A 27,651-nucleotide genomic window follows, 5' to 3' on the forward strand; every position below is an offset into this window, starting at 1 on the left:
GATACATGCCCCTGCTCATGTGTTAGCCATACGTCTGAATCAGCAAATTGTCATTTGTATATGTTTTTTAATGATCACTTTAAAGGCACTAGAATGAATTTATTTTTTATAATTGTTACACTAATGTAACTGACTGTATAATAATCAGACTGGTAAAGGAGCTTTTGTAGAAAATATTTAATTTACAGTTGGGATATGTTCACAACAGTGTCCACTTGTTAAAACATGTTCATGTTGTCTGACATACAACAGGACACAACTAATGTGATGATTTGTAAAAGATCAGGGAGCCAAGTTATTTGTAAAAGATGAGGGAGCCAAGTTATTTGTAAAAGACGAGGGAGCCAAGTTATTTGTAAAAGATGAGGGAGCCAAGTTATTTGTAAAAGATGAGGGAGCCAAGTTATTTGTAGAAGATGAGGAGCCAAGTTATTTGTAAAAGATGAGGGAGCCAAGTTATTTGTAAAAGACGAGGGAGACAAGTTATTTGTAAAAGATGAGGGAGCCAAGTTATTTGTAAAGATGAGGGAGCCAAGTTATTTGTAAAAGATGAGGGAGCCAAGTTATTTGTAAAAGATGAGGGAGCCAAGTTATTTGTAAAAGATGAGGGAGCCAAGTTATTTGTAAAAGATGAGGGAGCCAAGTTATTTGTAAAAGATGAGGGAGCCAAGTTATTTGTAAAAGATGAGGGAGCCAAGTTATTTGTAAAAGATGAGGGAGCCAAGTTATTTGTAAAAGATGAGGGAGCCAAGTTATTTGTAAAAGATGAGGGAGCCAAGTTATTTGTAAAAGATGAGGGAGCCAAGTTATTTGTAAAAGATGAGGGAGCCAAGTTATTTGTAAAAGATGAGGGAGCCAAGTTATTTGTAAAAGATGAGGGAGCCAAGTTATTTGTAAAAGTTGAGGGAGCCAAGTTATTTGTAAAAGTTGAGGGAGCCAAGTTATTTGTAAAAGATGAGGGAGCCAAGTTATTTGTAAAAGATGAGGGAGCCAAGTTATTTGTAAAAGACGAGGGAGCCAAGTTATTGTGAAGAAAACTGAGGTAACAATATGACAAAACTGACACCTAAACCAATAATAGGTTGAGTCTGTTAGATGACAATGTTGAGCGGCTTCACTGCAGGCGGGTTGTACGTTTTAACATTCAACAATAAAAAATACAAACAATAAAAACATGTTTTAAGTGCTGCTGCTTAAAACAACAGACATGATTTACTATAGTCAGTCATCCACGTGTGTCTGGGATACAAGGGTAGATATACACAGCTTGTTAAATGGCATTGTGAATAACCATTTGTTCTTAACTGACATGTCTAGTTAAATAAATTATAGTACCTTCATTTAACAACTGAAAGCATATTTATTCATTCACCTTTGATACCCGACAAGAAGGTAACAAAACATTGTTTACAAGAAAACAAAGTTGTAAGGAAGTCTGTGTAAAATAAATATTTGACAATCCAAAACAGATAGTTTAAAATATTATGTAAACCCCGACATGTATTAATTTCCTCTGATAGCAGTTGATCTTCAGCTTATTGCATAACTCTGCAAGATGGCGTGAGAGAATAAACACTCTAGTGTTACTGCCAATGGATAAAGCAAATGGAAGCAAATATTGAATTGCTGTTCCTTTTAAAGAGAAAGGGATAAAAAGCTGTCTGGCTCTGAACCATATCCCTTCTTCCAACTGAAAATATACAATTCTATTTACAAATAAACCTCATAAAACCAGAGATCTGACTTTAGTGTCTAGCGCTTGGGCTGAGTCTGCCAAACAATGCCTCTAATTGCCCCCCCCCCACACACACAAAAAACGAAGTGCCTTTTCCCCATTTATTTTCAGTCACTCCACTACAACAACTATTGTTTGGTTCAGTGGACCTAACAATTGCCTGAGAATATGAAAGAAATGTTCAGTTCAAATCAAAGTTGTGTCAAATGAGTAATATAAAAACTTAATGTAACCAGGTGCAGAGATATATTTGGTTTCCAGGCATAGCTGATGTCAACAGACAATGAGGAAAAACTAAAGACTGCCTGATGGATGTCGTCACCCGTCTCCTTCTGAAATTACCTCTGTGACCAGCAGCAGCATATGGACGTCACACTCCTAATAAAGGCCTAATACACCTCAGTGTCAAACCGTGCACTCGGTAACACTCAGTGACTGTGCCAGCTTCACTATATCTACTTGGTATGGTGGTGTCATAGAGGAGAGAGCCAGGGGGAGAGGAGAGAGCCAGGGGGAGAGGAGAGAGCCAGGGGGAGAGGAGGAGAGAGCCAGGAGAGAGCCGCAGGGGGAAGAGGAGAGAGCCGCAGGGGGAAGAGGAGAGAGCCGCAGGGGGAAGAGGAGAGAGCCGCAGGGGAAAGGAGAGAGCCGCAGGGGGAAGAGGAGAGAGCTGCAGGGGGAAGGAGAGAGCCAGGGGGAAGAGGAGAGAGCCAGGGGAAGAGGAGAGAGCCAGGGGAGAGGAGGAGAGAGAGGAGAGAGCCAGGAGAGAGAGGAGAGAGCCGCAGGGGAAGAGGAGAGCCAGGAGAGCCGCAGGGGGAAGGAGAGAGCCGCAGGGGAAGAGGAGAGAGCCGCAGGGGGAAGAGGAGAGAGCCGCAGGGGGAAGAGGAGAGAGCCGCAGGGGAAGAGGGAGAGAGCCGCAGGGGAAGAGGAGAGAGCCGCAGGGGAAGAGGAGAGAGCCGCAGGGGAAGAGGGAGAGAGCCGCAGGGGAAGAGGAGAGAGCCGCAGAGGGGGAAGAGGAGAGAGCCACAGGGGGAAGAGGAGAGAGCCACAGGGGGAAGAGGAGAGAGCCACAGGGGGAAGAGGAGAGAGCCACAGGGGGAAGAGGAGAGAGCCACAGGGGGAAGAGGAGAGAGCCACAGGGGGAAGAGGAGAGAGCCGCAGGGGGAAGAGGAGAGAGCCGCAGGGGGAAGAGGAGAGCCGCAGGGGGAAGAGGAGAGAGCCGCAGGGGGAAGAGGAGAGAGCCGCAGGGGGAAGAGGAGAGAGCCAGGAGAGAGCCGCAGGGGGAAGAGGAGAGAGCCACAGGGGGAAGAGGAGAGAGCCGCAGGAGGAAGAGGAGCGAGCCGCAGGAGGAAGAGGAGAGAAAGAGAATACGGAACACTATCAGTACAGAACAAAATCATGTTCGAATAACTCTGAGGTTAATGGTCATAGCTACAGATGACAGTCACTAATCTGAAAGAACGATTGGGTGAAACCTAACATAAAAACCATTGCATGTAAACTGAGTACTGATGGGTGTATAGTATTTACTGTCTCCCAGACTAAAGTCAACAGAGAAAGACATATGAGGGAAGAACAGAAGTTTTTTAAAAAGCCAAACAATAGGAAACAGCTCCCAGTCAGAAACAGGCAGTAGTAGTTTTGTGAGGGCTTGAGTGTCCAGCACTGTTCCTGGTTGAGGAATGACCATCCCTTCACACATCCACAACATTGCTCTCACTGGCTTTGTTTCTTTGCACGATACCTGCAGACATACACCACAACACAGCAATGGTCACAGTTATGATCATCTAGTCGAAAAAGGTCAGGACAGAAGCAGAAAAACGACAGAAACGTACGTTAAGATGAAGATAGTTGCAGAAGCTTACCTCTCCCAGTGCTTATGGTTGAGACCTGAGAAGTCCTCCAGTTTGGCAATCTCTTTAAGATACTGAGAGAGTTTGAAGAGCTCTTTGTCTTTCTCACGGTTTAAGTGCGCTTTCATGAATGGACGAATCTAAAGGGGGAGACATTGAAAATGAGTTGTATCAAAATAAAACCAGAATGACAGCTGACAACTCGAAGACTCAAGGAGGCTTTGGGAAGGTTACCCATTGAAACCTGACATTAAAACGCAGAGGGCTCTATTTTCATCTGGCCTTAAGCCATCACTATTGTCAAAACATATGCTAGTTTGCAATTGACCTGTTAAAGCCTTCACACGTCTGTTTTCCAACCCTAGCCCAGGATTGGTAATGTACCTCTCTTATAGGAACGCTTGGTGGGAGGGGTGGTCATATCTGAGGTGGTGGGAGGGGTGGTCATATCTGAGGTGGTGGGAGGGGTGGTCATATCTGAGGTGGTGGGAGGGGTGGTCATATCTGAGATGGGAGGGAGGGGTGGTCATATCTGAGATGGGAGGGAGGTGTGGTCATATCTGAGATGGGAGGGAGGTGTGGTCATATCTGAGATGGGAGGGAGGTGTGGTCATATCTGAGATGGGAGGGAGGTGTGGTCATATCTGAGATGGGAGGGAGGGGTGGTCATATCTGAGATGGGAGGGAGGGGTGGTCATATCTGAGATGGGAGGGAGGGGTGGTCATATCTGAGATGGGAGGGAGGGGTGGTCATATCTGAGATGGGAGGGAGGGGTGGTCATATCTGAGATGGGAGGGAGGTGTGGTCATATCTGAGATGGGAGGGAGGTGTGGTCATATCTGAGATGGGAGGGAGGTGTGGTCATATCTGAGATGGGAGGGAGGTGTGGTCATATCTGAGATGGGAGGGAGGTGTGGTCATATCTGAGATGGGAGGGAGGTGTGGTCATATCTGAGATGGGAGGGAGGTGTGGTCATATCTGAGATGGGAGGGAGGTGTGGTCATATCTGAGATGGGAGGGAGGGGTGGTCATATCTGAGATGGGAGGGAGGGGTGGTCATATCTGAGATGGGAGGGAGGGGTGGTCATATCTGAGATGGGAGGGAGGGGTGGTCATATCTGAGATGGGAGGGAGGGGTGGTCATATCTGAGATGGGAGGGAGGTGTGGTCATATCTGAGATGGGAGGGAGGTGTGGTCATATCTGAGATGGGAGGGAGGGGTGGTCATATCTGAGGTGGGAGGGTGGTCATATCTGAGGTGGGAGGGGTGGTCATATCTGAGGTGGGAGGGAGGGGTGGTCATATCTGAGGTGGGAGGGAGGGGTGGTCATATCTGAGGTGGGAGGGAGGGGTGGTCATATCTGAGATGGGAGGGGTGGTCATATCTGAGATGGGAGGGGTGGTCATATCTGAGATGGGAGGGGTGGTCATATCTGAGGTGGGAGGGAGGGGTGGTCATATCTGAGGTGGGAGGGAGGGGTGGTCATATCTGAGGTGGGAGGGAGGGGTGGTCATATCTGAGGTGGGAGGGAGGGTGGTCATATCTGAGATGGGAGGGGTGGTCATATCTGAGATGGGAGGGTGGTCATATCTGAGATGGGAGGGGTGGTCATATCTGAGGTGGGAGGGAGGGGTGGTCATATCTGAGGTGGGAGGGAGGGGTGGTCATATCTGAGATGGGAGGGAGGTGTGGTCATATCTGAGATGGGAGGGAGGTGTGGTCATATCTGAGATGGGAGGGAGGTGTGGTCATATCTGAGATGGGAGGGAGGTGTGGTCATATCTGAGATGGGAGGGAGGTGTGGTCATATCTGAGATGGGAGGGAGGTGTGGTCATATCTGAGATGGGAGGGAGGTGTGGTCATATCTGAGATGGGAGGGAGGTGTGGTCATATCTGAGATGGGAGGGAGGGGTGGTCATATCTGAGATGGGAGGAGGGGTGGTCATATCTGAGATGGGAGGGAGGGGTGGTCATATCTGAGATGGGAGGAGGGGTGGTCATATCTGAGATGGGAGGGAGGGGTGGTCATATCTGAGATGGGAGGGAGGGGTGGTCATATCTGAGATGGGAGGGAGGGGTGGTCATATCTGAGATGGGAGGGAGGGGTGGTCATATCTGAGATGGGAGGGAGGGGTGGTCATATCTGAGATGGGAGGGAGGGGTGGTCATATCTGAGATGGGAGGGAGGGGTGGTCATATCTGAGATGGGAGGGAGGTGTGGTCATATCTGAGATGGGAGGGAGGTGTGGTCATATCTGAGATGGGAGGGAGGGGTGGTCATATCTGAGATGGGAGGGAGGGGTGGTCATATCTGAGGTGGGAGGATATCTGAGGTGGGAGGGGTGGTCATATCTGAGGTGGGAGGGGTGGTCATATCTGAGATGGTAGGGGTGGTCATATGTGGTGGGAGGGGGTGGTCATATCTGAGGTGGGAGGGAGGGGTGGTCATATCTGAGATGGGAGGGTGGTCATATCTGAGGTGGGAGGGGTGGTCATATCTGAGGTGGGAGGGGGGTGGTCATATCTGAGGTGGGAGGGAGGGGTGGTCATATCTGAGATGGGAGGGTGGTCATATCTGAAGTGGGAGGGGTGGTCATATCTGAGGTGGGAGGGGTGGTCATATCTGAGATGGGAGGGGTGGTCATATCTGTGGTGGGAGGGGTGGTCATATCTGAGGTGGGAGGGAGGGGTGGTCATATCTGAGATGGGAGGGGGGTGGTCATATCTGAGGTGGTGGGAGGGGTGGTCATATCTGAGATGGGAGGGAGGGGTGGTCATATCTGAGATGGGAGGGAGGGGTGGTCATATCTGAGATGGGAGGGAGGGGTGGTCATATCTGAGACGGGAGGGAGGGGTGGTCATATCTGAGATGGGAGGGGGGTGGTCATATTTGAGGTGGTGGGAGGGGTGGTCATATCTGAGATGGGAGGGAGGGGTGGTCATATCTGAGATGGGAGGGAGGGGTGGTCATATCTGAGACGGGAGGGAGGGGTGGTCATATCTGAGATGGGAGGGAGGGGTGGTCATATCTGAGATGGGAGGGGGTGGTCATATCTGAGGTGGTGGGAGGGGTGGTCATATCTGAGATGGGAGGGAGGGGTGGTCATATCTGAGATGGGAGGGAGGGGTGGTCATATCTGAGGAGGGAGGGGTGGTCATATCTGAGATGGGAGGGAGGGGTGGTCATATCTGAGATGGGAGGGAGGGGTGGTCATATCTGAGATGGGTGGGAGGGGTGGTCATATCTGAGGTGGGAGGGGTGGTCATATCTGAGGTGGGAGGGAGGGGTGGTCATATCTGAGATGGGAGGGAGGGGTGGTCATATCTGAGATGGGAGGGGGGTGGTCATATCTGAGGTGGGAGGGGTGGTCATATCTGAGATGGGAGGGAGGGGTGGTCATATCTGAGATGGGAGGGAGGGGTGGTCATATCTGAGGTGGGAGGGAGGGGTGGTCATATCTGAGACGGGAGGGAGGGGTGGTCATATCTGAGATGGGAGGGGGGTGGTCATATCTGAGGTGGTGGGAGGGGTGGTCATATCTGAGATGGGAGGGAGGGGTGGTCATATCTGAGATGGGAGGGAGGGGTGGTCATATCTGAGATGGGAGGGAGGGGTGGTCATATCTGAGATGGGAGGGAGGGGTGGTCATATCTGAGATGGGAGGGAGGGGTGGTCATATCTGAGATGGGTGGGAGGGTGGTCATATCTGAGGTGGGAGGGGTGGTCATATCTGAGGTGGTGGGAGGGGTGGTCATATCTGAGGTGGGAGGGAGGGGTGGTCATATCTGAGATGGGAGGGAGGGGTGGTCATATCTGAGGTGGGAGGGGTGGTCATATCTGAGGTGGGGGGAGGGGTGGTCATATCTGAGGTGGTGGGAGGGGTGGTCATATCTGAGGTGGTGGGAGGGGTGGTCATATCTGAGGTGGTGGGAGGGGTGGTCATATCTGAGGTGGGAGGGAGGGGTGGTCATATCTGAGATGGGAGGGAGGGGTGGTCATATCTGAGATGGGAGGGAGGGGTGGTCATATCTGAGGTGGGAGGGGTGGTCATATCTGAGATGGGAGGAGTGGTCATATCTGAGATGGGAGGGGTGGTCATATCTGAGGTGGTGGGAGGGGTGGTCATATCTGAGGTGGGAGGGAGGGGTGGTCATATCTGAGATGGGAGGGAGGGGTGGTCATATCTGAGATGGGAGGGAGGGGTGGTCATATCTGAGGTGGGAGGGGTGGTCATATCTGAGATGGGAGGGGTGGTCATATCTGAGGTGGTGGGAGGGGTGGTCATATCTGAGGTGGTGGGAGGGGTGGTCATATCTGAGGGGGTGGGAGGGGTGGTCATATCTGAGATGGGAGGGAGGGGTGGTCATATCTGAGGTGGGAGGGAGGGGTGGTCATATCTGAGGTGGGAGGGAGGGGTGGTCATATCTGAGGTGGGAGGGAGGGGTGGTCATATCTGAGGTGGTGGGAGGGGTGGTCATATCTGAGATGGTGGGAGGGGTGGTCATATCTGAGATGGTGGGAGGGGTGGTCATATCTGAGGTGGGAGGGAGGGGTGGTCATATCTGAGGTGGGAGGGGTGGTCATATCTGAGATGGGAGGGGTGGTCATATCTGAGATGGGAGGGGTGGTCATATCTGAGATGGGAGGGGTGGTCATATCTGAGATGGAGGGGTGGTCATATCTGAGATGGGAGGGGTGGTCATATCTGAGGTGGGAGGGAGGGGTGGTCATATCTGAGGTGGGAGGGAGGGGTGGTCATATCTGAGGTGGTGGGAGGGGTGGTCATATCTGAGATGGTGGGAGGGGTGGTCATATCTGAGATGGTGGGAGGGGTGGTCATATCTGAGATGGTGGGAGGGGTGGTCATATCTGAGGTGGGAGGGGTGGTCATATCTGAGGTGGGAGGGAGGGGTGGTCATATCTGAGATGGAGGGAGGGGTGGTCATATCTGAGGTGGGAGGGGTGGTCATATCTGAGATGGAGGGCTGGTCATATCTGAGGTGGGAGGAGGGGTGGTCATATCTGAGATGGGGGGTGGTCATATCTGAGATGGGAGGGGTGGTCATATCTGTGGTGGGAGGGGTGGTCATATCTGTGGTGGGAGGGTGGTCATATCTGAGGTGGGAGGGAGGGGTGGTCATATCTGAGATGGGAGGGAGGGGTGGTCATATCTGAGGTGGGTGGGAGGGGTGGTCATATCTGAGATGGGAGGGGTGGTCATATCTGAGATGGGAGGGGTGGTCATATCTGTGGTGGGAGGGGTGGTCATATCTGAGGTGGGAGGGAGGGGTGGTCATATCTGAGATGGGAGGGAGGGGTGGTCATATCTGAGATGGAGGGGTGGTCATATCTGAGGTGGGAGGGAGGGGTGGTCATATCTGAGGTGGTGGGAGGGGTGGTCATATCTGAGATGGTGGGAGGGGTGGTCATATCTGAGATGGTGGGAGGGGTGGTCATATCTGAGATGGTGGGAGGGGTGGTCATATCTGAGGTGGGAGGGGTGGTCATATCTGAGGTGGGAGGGAGGGGTGGTCATATCTGAGATGGAGGGAGGGGTGGTCATATCTGAGGTGGGAGGGGTGGTCATATCTGAGATGGAGGGCTGGTCATATCTGAGGTGGGAGGGAGGGGTGGTCATATCTGAGATGGGGGGGTGGTCATATCTGAGATGGGAGGGGTGGTCATATCTGTGGTGGGAGGGGTGGTCATATCTGTGGTGGGAGGGGTGGTCATATCTGAGGTGGGAGGGAGGGGTGGTCATATCTGAGATGGGAGGGAGGGGTGGTCATATCTGAGGTGGGAGGGAGGGGTGGTCATATCTGAGATGGGAGGGGTGGTCATATCTGAGGTGGGAGGGGTGGTCATATCTGTGGTGGGAGGGGTGGTCATATCTGAGGTGGGAGGGAGGGGTGGTCATATCTGAGATGGGAGGGAGGGGTGGTCATATCTGAGATGGGAGGGAGGGGTGGTCATATCTGAGATGGAGGGGTGGTCATATCTGAGGTGGGAGGGAGGGGTGGTCATATCTGAGATGGGAGGGAGGGGTGGTCATATCTGAGGTGGGAGGGTGGTCATATCTGAGGTGGGAGGGAGGGGTGGTCATATCTGAGGTGGGAGGGGTGGTCATATCTGAGATGGGAGGGAGGGGTGGTCATATCTGAGATGGGAGGGAGGGGTGGTCATATCTGAGATGGGAGGGAGGGGTGGTCATATCTGAGGTGGGAGGGTGGTCATATCTGAGATGGGAGGGGTGGTCATATCTGAGATGGAGGGGTGGTCATATCTGAGATGGGAGGGAGGGGTGGTCATATCTGAGGTGGTGGGAGGGGTGGTCATATCTGAGGTGGTGGGAGGGGTGGTCATATCTGAGGTGGGAGGGAGGGGTGGTCATATCTGAGGTGGTGGGAGGGGTGGTCATATCTGAGGTGGGAGGGAGGGGTGGTCATATCTGAGGTGGTGGGAGGGGTGGTCATATCTGAGGTGGGAGGGGTGGTCATATCTGAGATGGTGGGAGGGGTGGTCATATCTGAGATGGTGGGAGGGGTGGTCATATCTGAGGTGGGAGGGAGGGGTGGTCATATCTGAGGTGGGAGGGAGGGGTGGTCATATCTGAGATGGGAGGGAGGGGTGGTCATATCTGAGGTGGGAGGGGTGGTCATATCTGAGATGGAGGGGTGGTCATATCTGAGGTGGGAGGGAGGGGTGGTCATATCTGAGATGGGGGGGTGGTCATATCTGAGATGGGAGGGGTGGTCATATCTGTGGTGGGAGGGAGGGGTGGTCATATCTGAGGTGGGAGGGAGGGGTGGTCATATCTGAGGTGGGAGGGAGGGGTGGTCATATCTGAGGTGGGAGGGAGGGGTGGTCATATCTGAGGTGGGAGGGAGGGGTGGTCATATCTGAGGTGGGAGGGAGGGGTGGTCATATCTGAGATGGAGGGGTGGTCATATCTGAGGTGGGAGGGAGGGGTGGTCATATCTGAGATGGGAGGGAGGGGTGGTCATATCTGAGGTGGTGGGAGGGGTGGTCATATCTGAGATGGGAGGGAGGGGTGGTCATATCTGAGGTGGGAGGGGTGGTCATATCTGAGATGGGAGGGAGGGGTGGTCATATCTGAGGTGGGAGGGGTGGTCATATCTGAGATGGGAGGGGTGGTCATATCTGAGATGGGAGGGGTGGTCATATCTGAGATGGAGGGGTGGTCATATCTGAGATGGGAGGGGTGGTCATATCTGAGGTGGGAGGGGTGGTCATATCTGAGGTGGGGGGAGGGGTGGTCATATCTGAGGTGGTGGGAGGGGTGGTCATATCTGAGGTGGGAGGGAGGGGTGGTCATATCTGAGATGGGAGGGAGGGGTGGTCATATCTGAGATGGGAGGGAGGGGTGGTCATATCTGAGATGGAGGGAGGGGTGGTCATATCTGAGATGGTGGGAGGGGTGGTCATATCTGAGGTGGGAGGGAGGGGTGGTCATATCTGAGATGGGAGGGAGGGGTGGTCATATCTGAGGTGGGAGGGGGGGTGGTCATATCTGAGGTGGGAGGGAGGGGTGGTCATATCTGAGATGGGAGGGAGGGGTGGTCATATCTGAGATGGTGGGAGGGGTGGTCATATCTGAGATGGGAGGGAGGGGTGGTCATATCTGAGATGGGAGGGAGGGGTGGTCATATCTGAGATGGGAGGGAGGGGTGGTCATATCTGAGGTGGGAGGGGTGGTCATATCTGAGATGGGAGGGGTGGTCATATCTGAGATGGGAGGGGTGGTCATATCTGAGATGGAGGGGTGGTCATATCTGAGATGGGAGGGGTGGTCATATCTGAGGTGGGAGGGAGGGGTGGTCATATCTGAGGTGGGAGGGAGGGGTGGTCATATCTGAGGTGGTGGGAGGGGTGGTCATATCTGAGGTGGGAGGGAGGGGTGGTCATATCTGAGATGGGAGGGAGGGGTGGTCATATCTGAGATGGAGGGAGGGGTGGTCATATCTGAGATGGAGGGAGGGGTGGTCATATCTGACATGGAGGGAGGGGTGGTCATATCTGAGATGGTGGGAGGGGTGGTCATATCTGAGATGGTGGGAGGGGTGGTCATATCTGAGATGGTGGGAGGGGTGGTCATATCTGAGGTGGGAGGGAGGGGTGGTCATATCTGAGATGGGAGGGAGGGGTGGTCATATCTGAGGTGGAGGGGTGGTCATATCTGAGATGGGAGGGGTGGTCATATCTGAGGTGGGAGGGGTGGTCATATCTGAGATGGAGGGGTGGTCATATCTGAGGTGGGAGGGGTGGTCATATCTGAGGTGGGAGGGGTGGTCATATCTGAGGTGGTGGAGGGGTGGTCATATCTGAGGTGGTGGGAGGGGTGGTCATATCTGAGATGGGAGGGAGGGGTGGTCATATCTGAGGTGGGAGGGGTGGTCATATCTGAGATGGAGGGGTGGTCATATCTGAGATGGAGGGGTGGTCATATCTGAGGTGGTGGGAGGGTGGTCATATCTGAGGTGGTGGGAGGGTGGTCATATCTGAGATGGGAGGGGTGGTCATATCTGAGATGGGAGGGGTGGTCATATCTGAGGTGGTGGGAGGGGTGGTCATATCTGAGATGGGAGGAGGGGTGGTCATATCTGAGGTGGGAGGGGTGGTCATATCTGAGATGGAGGGGTGGTCATATCTGAGATGGGAGGGGTGGTCATATCTGAGATGGGAGGGGTGGTCATATCTGTGGTGGGAGGGGTGGTCATATCTGAGATGGGAGGGGTGGTCATATCTGAGGTGGGAGGGAGGGGTGGTCATATCTGAGGTGGGAGGGAGGGGTGGTCATATCTGAGGTGGGAGGGAGGGGTGGTCATATCTGAGATGGGAGGGGTGGTCATATCTGAGGTGGGAGGGAGGGGTGGTCATATCTGAGGTGGGAGGGAGGGGTGGTCATATCTGAGATGGGAGGGAGGGTGGTCATATCTGAGATGGGAGGGAGGGGTGGTCATATCTGAGGTGGGAGGGGTGGTCATATCTGAGATGGAGGGGTGGTCATATCTGAGATGGGAGGGGTGGTCATATCTGAGATGGGAGGGGTGGTCATATCTGTGGTGGGAGGGGTGGTCATATCTGAGATGGGAGGGGTGGTCATATCTGAGGTGGGAGGGAGGGGTGGTCATATCTGAGGTGGGAGGGGTGGTCATATCTGAGGTGGGAGGGAGGGGTGGTCATATCTGAGATGGGAGGGAGGGGTGGTCATATCTGAGATGGGAGGGAGGGGTGGTCATATCTGAGATGGAGGGGTGGTCATATCTGAGATGGAGGGGTGGTCATATCTGAGGTGGGAGGGGTGGTCATATCTGAGATGGAGGGGTGGTCATATCTGAGATGGAGGGGTGGTCATATCTGAGGTGGGAGGGGTGGTCATATCTGAGATGGAGGGGTGGTCATATCTGAGATGGGGGGGTGGTCATATCTGAGATGGTGGGAGGGTGGTCATATCTGAGGTGGTGGGAGGGGTGGTCATATCTGAGGTGGTGGGAGGGGTGGTCATATCTGAGATGGTGGGAGGGGTGGTCATATCTGAGATGGTGGGAGGGGTGGTCATATCTGAGATGGGAGGGAGGGGTGGTCATATCTGAGATGGGAGGGGGGTGGTCATATCTGAGGTGGGAGGGAGGGGTGGTCATATCTGAGGTGGGGGTGGTCATATCTGAGATGGGAGGGGTGGTCATATCTGAGGTGGGAGGGGTGGTCATATCTGAGATGGAGGGGTGGTCATATCTGAGGTGGGAGGGGTGGTCATATCTGAGGTGGGAGGGGTGGTCATATCTGAGGTGGTGGGAGGGGTGGTCATATCTGAGGTGGTGGGAGGGGTGGTCATATCTGAGATGGGAGGGAGGGGTGGTCATATCTGAGGTGGGAGGGGTGGTCATATCTGAGATGGAGGGGTGGTCATATCTGAGGTGGTGGGAGGGGTGGTCATATCTGAGATGGGAGGGGTGGTCATATCTGAGATGGTGGGAGGGGTGGTCATATCTGAGATGGGAGGGGTGGTCATATCTGAGGTGGTGGGAGGGGTGGTCATATCTGAGATGGGAGGGAGGGGTGGTCATATCTGAGGTGGGAGGGGTGGTCATATCTGAGATGGAGGGGTGGTCATATCTGAGATGGGAGGGGTGGTCATATCTGAGATGGGAGGGGTGGTCATATCTGAGGTGGGAGGGGTGGTCATATCTGAGATGGGAGGGGTGGTCATATCTGAGGTGGGAGGGAGGGGTGGTCATATCTGAGGTGGGGGGAGGGGGGGTCATATCTGAGGTGGGAGGGAGGGGTGGTCATATCTGAGGTGGGAGGGAGGGGTGGTCATATCTGAGATGGGAGGGGTGGTCATATCTGAGGTGGGAGGGAGGGGTGGTCATATCTGAGATGGGAGGGAGGGGTGGTCATATCTGAGATGGGAGGGAGGGGTGGTCATATCTGAGATGGGAGGGGTGGTCATATCTGAGATGGAGGGGTGGTCATATCTGAGATGGGAGGGGTGGTCATATCTGAGGTGGGAGGGAGGGGTGGTCATATCTGAGGTGGGAGGGAGGGGTGGTCATATCTGAGGTGGGAGGGAGGGGTGGTCATATCTGAGATGGGAGGGAGGGGTGGTCATATCTGAGGTGGGAGGGGTGGTCATATCTGAGGTGGGAGGGGTGGTCATATCTGAGATGGGAGGGGTGGTCATATCTGAGATGGGAGGGGTGGTCATATCTGAGATGGGAGGGGTGGTCATATCTGAGATGGGAGGGGTGGTCATATCTGAGATGGAGGGGTGGTCATATCTGAGATGGGAGAGGGGTGGTCATATCTGAGATGGAGGGGTGGTCATATCTGAGGTGGGAGGGGTGGTCATATCTGAGATGGGAGGGGTGGTCATATCTGAGATGGGAGGGGTGGTCATATCTGAGGTGGGAGGGAGGGGTGGTCATATCTGAGACGGGAAGGGGGGGGTGGTCATATCTGAGGAGGTGGGAGGGGTGGTCATATCTGAGATGGTGGGAGGGGTAGTCATATCTGAGATGGAGGGGTGGTCATATCTGAGGTGGGAGGGGTGGTCATATCTGAGGTGGGAGGGGTGGTCATATCTGAGATGGAGGGAGGGGTGGTCATATCTGAGGTGGGAGGGGTGGTCATATCTGAGGTGGGAGGGGTGGTCATATCTGAGGTGGTGGGAGGGTGGTCATATCTGAGGTGGGAGGGGTGGTCATATCTGAGATGGGAGGGGTGGTCATATCTGAGATGGAGGGGTGGTCATATCTGAGGTGGGAGGGAGGGGTGGTCATATCTGAGATGGAGGGAGGGAGGGGTGGTCATATCTGAGGTGGGAGGGTGGTCATATCTGAGATGGGAGGGAGGGGTGGTCATATCTGAGGTGGGAGGGGTGGTCATATCTGAGGTGGGAGGGGTGGTCATATCTGAGGTGGTGGGAGGGGTGGTCATATCTGAGGTGGTGGGAGGGGTGGTCATATCTGAGGTGGTGGGAGGTGGTCATATCTGAGGTGGTGGGAGGGTGGTCATATCTGAGGTGGTGGGAGGGGTGGTCATATCTGAGGTGGTGGGAGGGGTGGTCATATCTGAGATGGTGGGAGGTGGTCATATCTGAGATGGTGGGAGGGGTGGTCATATCTGAGATGGTGGGAGGGGTGGTCATATCTGAGATGGGAGGGGTGGTCATATCTGAGATGGGAGGGAGGGGTGGTCATATCTGAGATGGGAGGGAGGGGTGGTCATATCTGAGATGGGAGGGAGGGGTGGTCATATCTGAGGTGGGAGGGGTGGTCATATCTGAGGTGGGAGGGGTGGTCATATCTGAGGTGGGAGGGGTGGTCATATCTGAGGTGGGAGGGGTGGTCATATCTGAGGTGGGAGGGGTGGTCATATCTGAGGTGGGAGGGAGGGGTGGTCATATCTGAGATGGGAGGGGTGGTCATATCTGAGGTGGGAGGGAGGGGTGGTCATATCTGAGGTGGGAGGGAGGGGTGGTCATATCTGAGGTGGGAGGGAGGGGTGGTCATATCTGAGATGGGAGGGAGGGGTGGTCATATCTGAGATGGAGGGGTGGTCATATCTGAGGTGGGAGGGAGGGGTGGTCATATCTGAGAGGGAGGGGTGGTCATATCTGAGGTGGTGGGAGGGGTGGTCATATCTGAGATGGGAGGGAGGGGTGGTCATATCTGAGGTGGGAGGGGTGGTCATATCTGAGATGGGAGGGAGGGGTGGTCATATCTGAGATGGGAGGGGTGGTCATATCTGAGATGGGGGGGTGGTCATATCTGAGGTGGGAGGGGTGGTCATATCTGAGATGGGAGGGGTGGTCATATCTGAGATGGGAGGGGTGGTCATATCTGAGGTGGTGGGAGGGGTGGTCATATCTGAGGTGGTGGGAGGGGTGGTCATATCTGAGGTGGTGGGAGGGGTGGTCATATCTGAGGTGGTGGGAGGGGTGGTCATATCTGAGGCGGGAGGAGGGTGGTCATATCTGAGGTGGGAGGAGGGGTGGTCATATCTGAGGCGGTGGGAGGGGTGGTCATATCTGAGGCGGTGGGAGGGGTGGTCATATCTGAGGCGGTGGGAGGGGTGGTCATATCTGAGATGGGAGGGAGGGGTGGTCATATCTGAGATGGGAGGGAGGGGTGGTCATATCTGAGATGGGAGGGAGGGTGGTCATATCTGAGATGGGAGGGAGGGGTGGTCATATCTGAGATGGGAGGGAGGGGTGGTCATATCTGAGTGGGAGGGAGGGGTGGTCATATCTGAGGTGGGAGGGAGGGGTGGTCATATCTGAGGTGGGAGGGAGGGGTGGTCATATCTGAGGTGGATGGGAGGGGTGGTCATATCTGAGGTGGATGGGAGGGGTGGTCATATCTGAGATGGGAGGGGTGGTCATATCTGAGATGGGAGGGGTGGTCATATCTGAGATGGAGGGGTGGTCATATCTGAGATGGGAGGGGTGGTCATATCTGAGGTGGAGGGAGGGGTGGTCATATCTGAGGTGGGAGGGAGGGGTGGTCATATCTGAGATGGGAGGGGTGGTCATATCTGAGGTGGGAGGGAGGGGTGGTCATATCTGAGATGGGAGGGGGGGTTGGTCATATCTGAGGTGGTGGGAGGGGTGGTCATATCTGAGATGGTGGGAGGGGTCATATCTGAGATGGAGGGGTGGTCATATCTGAGGTGGGAGGGGTGGTCATATCTGAGGTGGGAGGGGTGGTCATATCTGAGGTGGGGGGGTGGTCATATCTGAGGTGGTGGGTGGGGTGGTCATATCTGAGATGGGGGAGGGGTGGTCATATCTGAGGTGGGAGGGGTGGTCATATCTGAGATGGAGGGGTGGTCATATCTGAGGTGGGAGGGAGGGGTGGTCATATCTGAGATGGGAGGGAGGGGTGGTCATATCTGAGGTGGGAGGGGTGGTCATATCTGAGATGGGAGGGAGGGGTGGTCATATCTGAGATGGGAGGGGTGGTCATATCTGAGATGGGAGGGTGGTCATATCTGAGATGGAGGGGTGGTCATATCTGAGGTGGTGGGAGGGGTGGTCATATCTGAGGTGGAGGGGAGGGGTGGTCATATCTGAGATGGAGGAGGGGTGGTCATATCTGAGATGGAGGGGTGGTCATCTATCTGAGATGGTGGGAGGGGTGGTCATATCTGAGATGGGAGGGAGGGGTGGTCATATCTGAGGTGGGAGGGAGGGGTGGTCATATCTGAGGTGGGGAGGGGTGGTCATATCTGAGATGGGAGGGAGGGGTGGTCATATCTGAGATGGGAGGGAGGGGTGGTCATATCTGAGATGGGAGGGAGGGGTGGTCATATCTGAGATGGGAGGGGTGGTCATATCTGAGATGGGAGGGGTGGTCATATCTGAGGTGGTGGGAGGGGTGGTCATATCTGAGGTGGTGGGAGGGGTGGTCATATCTGAGGTGGTGGGAGGGGTGGTCATATCTGAGGTGGTGGGAGGGGTGGTCATATCTGAGGTGGTGGGAGGGGTGGTCATATCTGAGATGGGAGGAGGGGTGGTCATATCTGAGATGGGAGGAGGGGTGGTCATATCTGAGATGGGAGGGAGGGGTGGTCATATCTGAGATGGGAGGGGTGGTCATATCTGAGATGGGAGGGAGGGGTGGTCATATCTGAGATGGGAGGGAGGGGTGGTCATATCTGAGGTGGGAGGGGTGGTCATATCTGAGGTGGGAGGGGTGGTCATATCTGAGGTGGGAGGGAGGGGTGGTCATATCTGAGGTGGGAGGGAGGGTGGTCATATCTGAGGTGGGAGGGGGGGGTGGTCATATCTGAGATGGGGAGGGAGGGGTGGTCATATCTGAGGTGGGAGGGAGGGGTGGTCATATCTGAGGTGGGAGGGAGGGGTGGTCATATCTGAGATGGAGGGGTGGTCATATCTGAGGTGGGGGAGGGGTGGTCATATCTGAGATGGGAGGGAGGGGTGGTCATATCTGAGGTGGGAGGGAGGGGTGGTCATATCTGAGGTGGGAGGGAGGGGTGGTCATATCTGAGGTGGGAGGGAGGGGTGGTCATATCTGAGATGGGAGGGAGGGGTGGTCATATCTGAGATGGGAGGGAGGGGTGGTCATATCTGAGATGGGAGGGAGGGGTGGTCATATCTGAGATGGGAGGGGTGGTCATATCTGAGATGGAGGGGTGGTCATATCTGAGGTGGTGGGAGGGGTGGTCTTATCTGAGGTGGTGGGAGGGGTGGTCATATCTGAGGTGGTGGGAGGGGTGGTCATATCTGAGGTGGTGGGAGGGGTGGTCATATCTGAGATGGGAGGGAGGGGTGGTCATATCTGAGGTGGGAGGGAGGGGTGGTCATATCTGAGATGGGAGGGAGGGGTGGTCATATCTGAGATGGGAGGGAGGGGTGGTCATATCTGAGGTGGGAGGGAGGGGTGGTCATATCTGAGGTGGAGGGAGGGGTGGTCATATCTGAGGTGGGAGGGAGGGGTGGTCATATCTGAGGTGGGAGGGGTGGTCATATCTGAGGTGGGAGGGAGGGGTGGTCATATCTGAGATGGGGAGGGAGGGGTGGTCATATCTGAGGTGGGAGGGAGGGGTGGTCATATCTGAGGTGGGAGGGAGGGGTGGTCATATCCGAGATGGGGAGGGGGTGGTCATATCTGAGGTGGGGGAGGGGGGGTCATATCTGAGGTGGGAGGGAGGGGTGGTCATATCTGAGGTGGGTGGGAGGGGTGGTCATATCTGAGATGGGAGGGAGGGTGGTCATATCTGAGGTGGGAGGGTGGTCATATCTGAGATGGAGGGGTGGTCATATCTGAGGTGGGAGGGAGGGGTGGTCATATCTGAGATGGGAGGGAGGGGTGGTCATATCTGAGGTGGAGGGAGGGGTGGTCATATCTGAGGTGGGAGGGAGGGGTGGTCATATCTGAGGTGGGAGGGGTGGTCATATCTGAGGTGGTGGGAGGGGTGGTCATATCTGAGGTGGTGGGAGGGGTGGTCATATCTGAGGTGGTGGGAGGGGTGGTCATATCTGAGGTGGTGGGAGGGGTGGTCATATCTGAGGTGGTGGGAGGGGTGGTCATATCTGAGGTGGTGGGGGGGTGGTCATATCTGAGGTGGGGGGGTGGTCATATCTGAGGTGGTGGGAGGGGTGGTCATATCTGAGGTGGTGGGAGGGGTGGTCATATCTGAGATGGAGGGAGGGGTGGTCATATCTGAGGTGGGAGGAGGGGTGGTCATATCTGAGATGGGAGGGAGGGGTGGTCATATCTGAGGTGGGAGGGAGGGGTGGTCATATCTGAGGTGGGAGGGGTGGTCATATCTGAGGTGGGAGGGGTGGTCATATCTGAGGTGGGAGGGGTGGTCATATCTGAGGTGGGAGGGGTGGTCATATCTGAGGTGGGAGGGGTGGTCATATCTGAGGTGGGAGGGGTGGTCATATCTGAGATGGGAGGGGTGGTCATATCTGAGGTGGGAGGGAGGGGTGGTCATATCTGAGGTGGGAGGGAGGGGTGGTCATATCTGAGATGGGAGGGAGGGGTGGTCATATCTGAGATGGAGGGGTGGTCATATCTGAGGTGGAGGGAGGGGTGGTCATATCTGAGAGGGAGGGGGGTGGTCATATCTGAGGTGGTGGGAGGGGTGGTCATATCTGAGATGGGAGGGAGGGGTGGTCATATCTGAGATGGGAGGGTGGTCATATCTGAGATGGGAGGGGTGGTCATATCTGAGGTGGGAGGGGTGGTCATATCTGAGATGGGAGGGGTGGTCATATCTGAGATGGGAGGGGTGGTCATATCTGAGATGGAGGGGTGGTCATATCTGAGGTGGTGGGAGGGGTGGTCATATCTGAGGTGGTGGGAGGGGTGGTCATATCTGAGGTGGGAGGGGTGGTCATATCTGAGGTGGGAGGGGTGGTCATATCTGAGGAGGTGGGGAGGGGTGGTCATATCTGAGATGGGAGGGAGGGTGGTCATATCTGAGATGGGAGGGAGGGGTGGTCATATCTGAGATGGAGGGAGGGGTGGTCATATCTGAGGTGGGAGGGGTGGTCATATCTGAGGTGGGAGGGAGGGGTGGTCATATCTGAGATGGGAGGGAGGGGTGGTCATATCTGAGATGGGAGGAGGGGTGGTCATATCTGAGATGGGAGGGAGGGGTGGTCATATCTGAGATGGGAGGGAGGGGTGGTCATATCTGAGATGGGAGGGAGGGGTGGTCATATCTGAGGTGGGAGGGGTGGTCATATCTGAGGTGGTGGGGGGGTGGTCATATCTGAGATGGTGGGAGAGGTGGTCATATCTGAGGTGGTGGGAGGGGTGGTCATATCTGAGGTGGGAGGGGTGGTCATATCTGAGGTGGTGGGAGGGAGGGGTGGTCATATCTGAGATGGAGGGGTGGTCATATCTGAGGTGGGAGGATTGGTCATATCTGAGGTGGTGGGGGGGGTGGTCATATCTGAGGTGGTGGGAGGGGTGGTCATATCTGAGGTGGGAGGGAGGGGTGGTCATATCTGAGGTGGGAGGGAGGGGTGGTCATATCTGAGGTGGGAGGGAGGGGTGGTCATATCTGAGGTGGGAGGGAGGGGTGGTCATATCTGAGATGGGAGGGAGGGGTGGTCATATCTGAGATGGGAGGGAGGGGTGGTCATATCTGAGATGGGAGGGAGGGGTGGTCATATCTGAGGTGGGAGGGGTGGTCATATCTGAGGTGGGAGGGGTGGTCATATCTGAGGTGGGAGGGGTGGTCATATCTGAGATGGTGGGAGAGGTGGTCATATCTGAGGTGGTGGGAGGGGTGGTCATATCTGAGGTGGAGGGGTGGTCATATCTGAGGTGGGAGGGGTGGTCATATCTGAGGTGGTGGGAGGGAGGGGTGGTCATATCTGAGGTGGGAGGATTGGTCATATCTGAGGTGGTGGGGGGGGTGGTCATATCTGAGGTGGTGGGAGGGGTGGTCATATCTGAGGTGGGAGGGAGGGGTGGTCATATCTGAGGTGGGAGGATTGGTCATATCTGAGGTGGTGGGAGGGGTGGTCATATCTGAGGTGGTGGGAGGGGTGGTCATATCTGAGGTGGGAGGGAGGGGTGGTCATATCTGAGATGGAGGGAGGGGTGGTCATATCTGAGGTGGGAGGGGTGGTCATATCTGAGATGGGAGGGAGGGGTGGTCATATCTGAGATGGAGGGAGGGGTGGTCATATCTGAGATGGAGGGAGGGGTGGTCATATCTGAGATGGAGGGAGGGGTGGTCATATCTGAGGTGGGAGGGAGGGGTGGTCATATCTGAGATGGGAGGGAGGGGTGGTCATATCTGAGATGGGAGGGAGGGGTGGTCATATCTGAGGTGGGAGGGGTGGTCATATCTGAGGTGGGAGGGTGGTCATATCTGAGATGGGAGGGAGGGGTGGTCATATCTGAGATGGGAGGGAGGGGTGGTCATATCTGAGGTGGGAGGGGTGGTCATATCTGAGATGGGAGGGGTGGTCATATCTGAGATGGAGGGGTGGTCATATCTGAGGTGGTGGGAGGGGTGGTCATATCTGAGGTGGTGGGAGGGGTGGTCATATCTGAGGTGGTGGGAGGGGTGGTCATATCTGAGATGGGAGGGAGGGGTGGTCATATCTGAGGTGGGAGGGGTGGTCATATCTGAGGTGGGAGGGAGGGGTGGTCATATCTGAGATGGTGGGAGGGGTGGTCATATCTGAGGTGGTGGGAGAGGTGGTCATATCTGAGGTGGTGGGAGGGGTGGTCATATCTGAGATGGGAGGGAGGTTTGGTCATATCTGAGGTGGGAGGGGTGGTCATATCTGAGGTAGTGGGAGGGGTGGTCATATCTGAGGTAATGGGAGGGGTGGTCATATCTGAGGTAGTGGGAGGGGTGGTCATATCTGAGGTAGTGGGAGGGGTGGTCATATCTGAGGTAGTGGGAGGGGTGGTCATATCTGAGATGGGAGGGAGGGGTGGTCATATCTGAGATGGAGGGAGGGGTGGTCATATCTGAGGTGGGAGGGGTGGTCATATCTGAGATGGGAGGGGTGGTCATATCTGAGGTGGGAGGGAGGGGTGGTCATATCTGAGATGGGAGGGAGGGGTGGTCATATCTGAGGTGGGAGGGAGGGGTGGTCATATCTGAGATGGTGGGAGAGGTGGTCATATCTGAGATGGTGGGAGAGGTGGTCATATCTGAGATGGGAGGGAGGGGTGGTCATATCTGAGATGGGAGGGAGGGGTGGTCATATCTGAGGTGGGAGGGAGGGGTGGTCATATCTGAGGTGGGAGGGGTGGTCATATCTGAGATGGGAGGGAGGGGTGGTCATATCTGAGATGGAGGGAGGGGTGGTCATATCTGAGGTGGAGGGGTGGTCATATCTGAGGTAGTGGGAGGGGTGGTCATATCTGAGGTAGTGGGAGGGGTGGTCATATCTGAGGTAGTGGGAGGGGTGGTCATATCTGAGGTAGTGGGAGGGGTGGTCATATCTGAGGTAGTGGGAGGGGTGGTCATATCTGAGGTAGTGGGAGGGGTGGTCATATCTGAGGTAGTGGGAGGGGTGGTCATATCTGAGGTAGTGGGAGGGGTGGTCATATCTGAGGTGGTGGGAGGGGTGGTCATATCTGAGGTGGGAGGGGTGGTCATATCTGAAGTGGTGGGAGGGGTGGTCATATCTGAAGTGGTGGGAGGGGTGGTCATATCTGAAGTGGTGGGAGGGGTGGTCATATCTGAAGTGGTGGGAGGGGTGGTCATATCTGAAGTGGTGGGAGGGGTGGTCATATCTGAAGTGGTGGGAGGGGTGGTCATATCTGAAGTGGTGGGAGGGGTGGTCATATCTGAAGTGGTGGGAGGGGTGGTCATATCTGAAGTGGTGGGAGGGGTGGTCATATCTGAGGTGTGTTCTTAAAATCATACGCCAAATTCAGGCACCGCTGGTGTGGATATTTAAAACCCAACCAAAATGTGGTCTTAGTGGTAACGATGGCTGGACTTACTGCGCTACGATAGCATTACGTTAGGTTTGTTAAAATAGCCCATACTCTCAAACAAACGCTGGTCTCTTAGAATGGCCGGCCATCACATTTGAGCAAATATTACGCCAGTCTCTAATTAGTGTCAGGGTCCATAAAAGAGTAATTACACGTGTGGACATTTTACTGGTCTGCTCCAGTAGATTCCACAGCACCTCGGTCAATACACACGTCTGTCCATGTAACCAGTGAGGAGAGCTGATTAGTTCTCTCCTTTAGTGACATTTTTGCAATATATGTTCTAAGTATCAAACTGAACTGATGGACGACAATGTGGTTATCAACCTGTAGAGTAAAAAAACCTCATCATAACGGGGTGAGCTCGTCTCTCGCCCTCCCTTTTTATCCTTCATCCAGAAAGTACCACGACCTCAGAAACGGAGCAGATTTTACTCAGGCTATTGAAAGTAGCTGGCGACTGGAACGAGCTGCAACAAACACTCAAACTGGACAGTTTTATCTCCATCTCTTCATTCAAAAAGACTCAATCATGACACTCTTACTGACAGTTGTGGCTGCTTCACGTGATGTTGTCTCTACCTTCTTGCCCGTTGTGCTGTTGTCTGTGCCCAATAATGTTTGTACCCTGTTTTGTGCTGCTACCATGTTGTGTTGCTACCATGTTATTACCATGTTGTGTTGCTACCATGTTATTGTCATGTTGTGTTGCTACCATGTTATTGTCATGTTGCTACCATGCTGTGTTGTCATCTGTTGCTGCCGTTCTGTTGTTGTCTTAGTTCTCTCTTTATGTAGTGCTGTCTCTCTTGTCGTGATGTGGGTTTTGTCACACACACAATTTTTATTTTAAATCCCAGCCCTCGTCCCCACAGGAGGTCTTTTGGTAGGATGTCATTGTAAATAAGATGTTTTTCTTAACTGACTTGCCTAGTTAAATATATATGATTTTAAATGCCCACCTCCAATGGTAATAAATGGCGTCTCAAACAACCGCAAGTGAAGCAAAGTAACACCATGTATGTAATGTAAGTTCTACCAGAACTTACCTTCAGTCCGTTCTGTGGGTTCATTAGGAAATTTCTGCCAATGTCGTCAAACATGATAGTGTTCCTCTTGCTGTAGAACTCACTGTACTTTCCCCATATCACCCCAAGAGGCTTGACCTGAAACACATCCATCACAACACTGTCTGGAGACAGTTCGTTCAGGCAACTGGGACATGAATCAGTGGGATTGAGGAGGTTGTCTGCTCCAGTGTAGGCCCACTCACCTCCACTACACCCCTCTTAGGCGTGTGCACGGTGATCATGGCTGCACTGTCCAGCATGAAGGTGATCTTGTAGTTAGGGTTGTCTGTCACTCCCAGCTCCTGAGAAACCAGAGTGCACGGTGAGACAGTCACATACACCACAACAGGAAGGCAACATCTGATCTGACATTCTATACTACAGGTCAATAGCGCATATTAAATCATTGCTGCTCAATATGCATGTGTATAGTGCTCTCAATGGAAGTTTACCTGTTGTGAAAAATATTTTTGGGGAAACACTGCCTCTTTCTGGCCATGAAGAGTCAACAAATTGAGACTGATAAAAAAAATCATAATAATAAACTTATCAGAAGAGAATACTTACTTTCATTTTAGCATCAATCCACTTCATACTCGTGGCAGCTAGAACAAATTAAACACAAATTAGGGCCAGTTAACTTCAACTGTACATCAAAACAAGCAGTTTGGTACTTACACCAGATGACGATGTCATAGTCCTCATACGCCGAGGTCAGGAACTCATGGAGAAAAGGCCTCATGAGCTCCTGTCCCGTCTCGGCACATGACTTGTGATCTGGAATGAAACAAATCACAGAGAAACATGCTCAAACGTGTGGAAAAAAGCACAGCATAAGGACAAGAGTATAACATCTTTCAACAATATTCTACATTCTTAAAAATCTAAAATATGTTTCATATTTAGAAAATGGTGAAATTATTAAATCACTTAACTAGGCAAACAGCAGTGCCCAGTGCAGTTTTAATAGTCTTCTTACTCACCAAACAACGTGTAGTCCACATCTAGTACCAACAGACTCTTTCCTACCCTGGGTGGGTTCATCCCCTCCACTTTGTAGTCTTTCACACGGCGGGCTATCTTGGCCAAGTTCTCCTCTCTAAAAGAAAACAAAAAAGGTCATTAAGTTAAAACAAGACATTGGACTGACTATGTGATCTTAGAAAACATATCGTAGAGTGCCAAGCGAAGTTGGAGCCGAATCAATTCATTACTTGTATGACTGAAACTACGCTATAAATTATTTGGATGTGCAAAGTCCTACTGCACCTGTTCTGTACTTCAATCACCTCTTCTTCAATGTCAAAGTCATTGACAACGTCATCATTCTCTGGGGGAGGTGCTAAAACGTCTTCCTTCACAAAACAAAACAAAGCGATTGAGTGTTATGAGGCCTAGGTCTTTGACATGCTAAAGTTAGAAACATCAACACTCTACAAGTCCGTGCTTGTTGTGACATTGCTTCTGGTAAACAGCTGGAAGCAGGCTCCACCAATCACAGTCCTAGGTGTGGAATGGTTCACCGTACTGTTTAGTACAAGAGCAGAAGGAAGAGGAACCCACCAGACTCTCCTCCCTGCTGCCCATCATCATGATCTTGGTATTGGGTTTCAGCTTTAGTGAACCAAGCTTCACTTGGTCCTCTGCTGGTTTGCCTGGGAGAGAGACAGAACCATTAAGACGTGATGAATCAGATATCAAGACAACTCAGAAAAGGGCAGAAATCCACAACGGTGTGAAGCGTGAGAGGGAAAATACTTCCATACAATCTGTGCTGCACCTGCCAATTAACTCTCAAATGCAGTAAAACAGTTATTGGCTTTTTACAGATGGGTTTTTACCTTTGACCTTTAATCCTAGGAGTTTCTGCCTCTCTGGGAGAACCCCTGTCAGGGACTTGATGGACTGCTTGAGGTCCAGCACAGTGTCCTCTTCGGAGAGTGTCCTGATAGAGTACTCCTGCCCTCCCCATTTAATGATCACAGACACAGACATGCTGGCGCGAACCTCCTGCAACACTTGTACGAGATCAGAATAATAACTCCCAGCTAGCTGCTACACATCCAGAAAACATAACAGCAAAGCAATCTTATTGGAGAGTCATTGCTTCCAGTACTTTGCAATGAAAACAAGTTATAAATTAAGTTGAATATGGCTACCATATAGTTGGTTAGTTAGCTACCTAGGTTAGGGTTGGTCTAGTATTATCTTCGTAGATAGATTCAGCTCACGCCATTCAGTAAATTAGCTAGCTAGCAAACGTTAGCAAGCTAGTTATTATCCGCAATTTATCAAATCACTCAGATGCAATCTGATCAAATGATGATTGAAAAAAAATGTACATCATGTCTGGCATTACTAAGAAAAAAAATGACTTGCGTGTCTCTCATTCATCCAGATCGAGCTAGCTAGCAAGCTAAATCGATGGCCTGCCAACCATGGACTGTTATTTATACAAGAGTCAAGACAATCAGATGCGCATTCATACCTAAAAAATTGCGGTGTGCCACAATTCCCTTCGTTTCTGTGGTGTGCAGGAACACGTGCTACGAAGTATAATAACTGTGTAATGTAAGTGCTTTCTTAAAACTCAGTTTCATTCAGTGTTGTTTAATAATCAGCAGTCGTTTCTGTCGCCCGGTTTGTTACCAAGCGCGCTTCGTTTATAACTTCCTGTGGGTGGTGTACTACTAAAATACCGACAGATGGAGACAAATAGCAAGGTATAATAGCCAGCGCTTGCAAATGCATTGATTTATCCCATTTTTAACTACACAGTCACCAAATAATATACTTGAAGTTATTCACCTAAATTTAGGCTTTGTGCTGTAGTATGTAATTTTATTTTGTCTAAAAAGTTACATTTATTTTAAACTCTATCGAAGTATTTTAGAGCCCTTCAATCATGCTTCTCAGTTCCATTACATTACACATAAGAGTCATTGGACAGAAGGAGTCTTCGCACCGCTCATTAGACAGGATTATGAGGGCGGCATTTTCTGAGCTAAACCGACCAAAGACGCACCTCCAACAACACATACAACCTCACATATGCTGTCCAAAAACAATGACAATTTCTCTTAACCAGTGGCATGTGGGCTTTTTAGGTGAGAGCTGATGCCGCCCTGTGATAAGCAGGGCCCACTTTGTCAAAAGCAGGAATGGGTAATATTGTGCTTGTCCATTCCCAGTGCTCCTCTCTAGGGTGATGTTGGAGAGACTCATCGCTGCAACTCCACCAACGTTTTGTCAAAAAAATGTACCTAACATAAATCCTGAAGCACATATAGGATCTGGCAGAAATAGTATGTGGCCTTTTCTGTAGCCTACAGGTTAGAGATAAAATGGATGACAATGTAATGAGACGGACACTTTTTACATCATGCAGGTTTCTTCGATCAAATAGCCTAACCTAAATGACACCCTATCAAACAAACATGCGAAGTCATGTTATCAAACATATCCTAAAAACTGGACAGGTGGAAGTAAAATGGACCATATGAAATGGACAAC

At 52.8% G+C, this 27,651-nt stretch overlaps 1 protein-coding gene and 1 long non-coding RNA gene across 4 annotated transcripts; one reads left to right on the forward strand and one right to left on the reverse strand.

Moving 5' to 3' along the window:
* Nucleotides 1-2,732: 2,732 nt before the first annotated feature.
* LOC118389798 (ubiquitin-like domain-containing CTD phosphatase 1) lies at nt 2,733-26,806 on the reverse strand. 3 transcript variants are annotated; one of them, XM_035779655.2, is made up of 11 exons: nt 26,627-26,806; nt 25,980-26,148; nt 25,702-25,793; nt 25,408-25,493; nt 25,122-25,237; nt 24,817-24,915; nt 24,706-24,743; nt 24,342-24,440; nt 24,118-24,234; nt 3,601-3,728; nt 2,733-3,476 (listed from the first exon to the last, which is right to left on the reverse strand). In XM_035779655.2, exons 2-11 carry the CDS (start codon nt 26,131-26,133, stop codon nt 3,449-3,451), a joined length of 957 nt encoding a protein of 318 aa, XP_035635548.1. In that variant the 5' UTR covers nt 26,134-26,148; nt 26,627-26,806; the 3' UTR covers nt 2,733-3,448. The 3 variants fall into 3 exon arrangements, with proteins under 3 accessions (XP_035635548.1, XP_035635545.1, XP_035635547.1); XM_035779652.2 differs by having other exon boundaries at nt 25,980-26,156; XM_035779654.2 differs by lacking the exon at nt 26,627-26,806 and adding an exon at nt 26,321-26,602 and having other exon boundaries at nt 25,980-26,156.
* Nucleotides 4,126-5,495, forward strand: LOC127933069 (uncharacterized). The gene is made up of 3 exons (XR_008147225.1): nt 4,126-4,220; nt 4,389-4,584; nt 5,278-5,495. It is a non-coding gene; the product is annotated as an uncharacterized LOC127933069 (long non-coding RNA).
* Nucleotides 26,807-27,651: the final 845 nt, after the last annotated feature.

This window comes from Oncorhynchus keta, chromosome 11, assembly GCF_023373465.1.
Source record: "Oncorhynchus keta strain PuntledgeMale-10-30-2019 chromosome 11, Oket_V2, whole genome shotgun sequence".
NCBI classification, from domain to species: domain Eukaryota; kingdom Metazoa; phylum Chordata; class Actinopteri; order Salmoniformes; family Salmonidae; genus Oncorhynchus; species Oncorhynchus keta.

Coding starts and splice junctions, on each gene's coding strand:
- LOC118389798 (XM_035779655.2), bottom strand. CDS start 26,133: ATGTCTGTGTCTGTGATCATTAAATGGGGAGGGCAGGAGTACTCTATC. Junction 24,916..25,121: donor TGTGGACTACACGTTGTTTG/GTGAGTAAGAAG, acceptor GTTTCATTCCAG/ATCACAAGTCATGTGCCGAG. Junction 3,729..24,117: donor ACCCACAGAACGGACTGAAG/GTAAGTTCTGGT, acceptor CTCCCCCTTTAG/ATTCGTCCATTCATGAAAGC.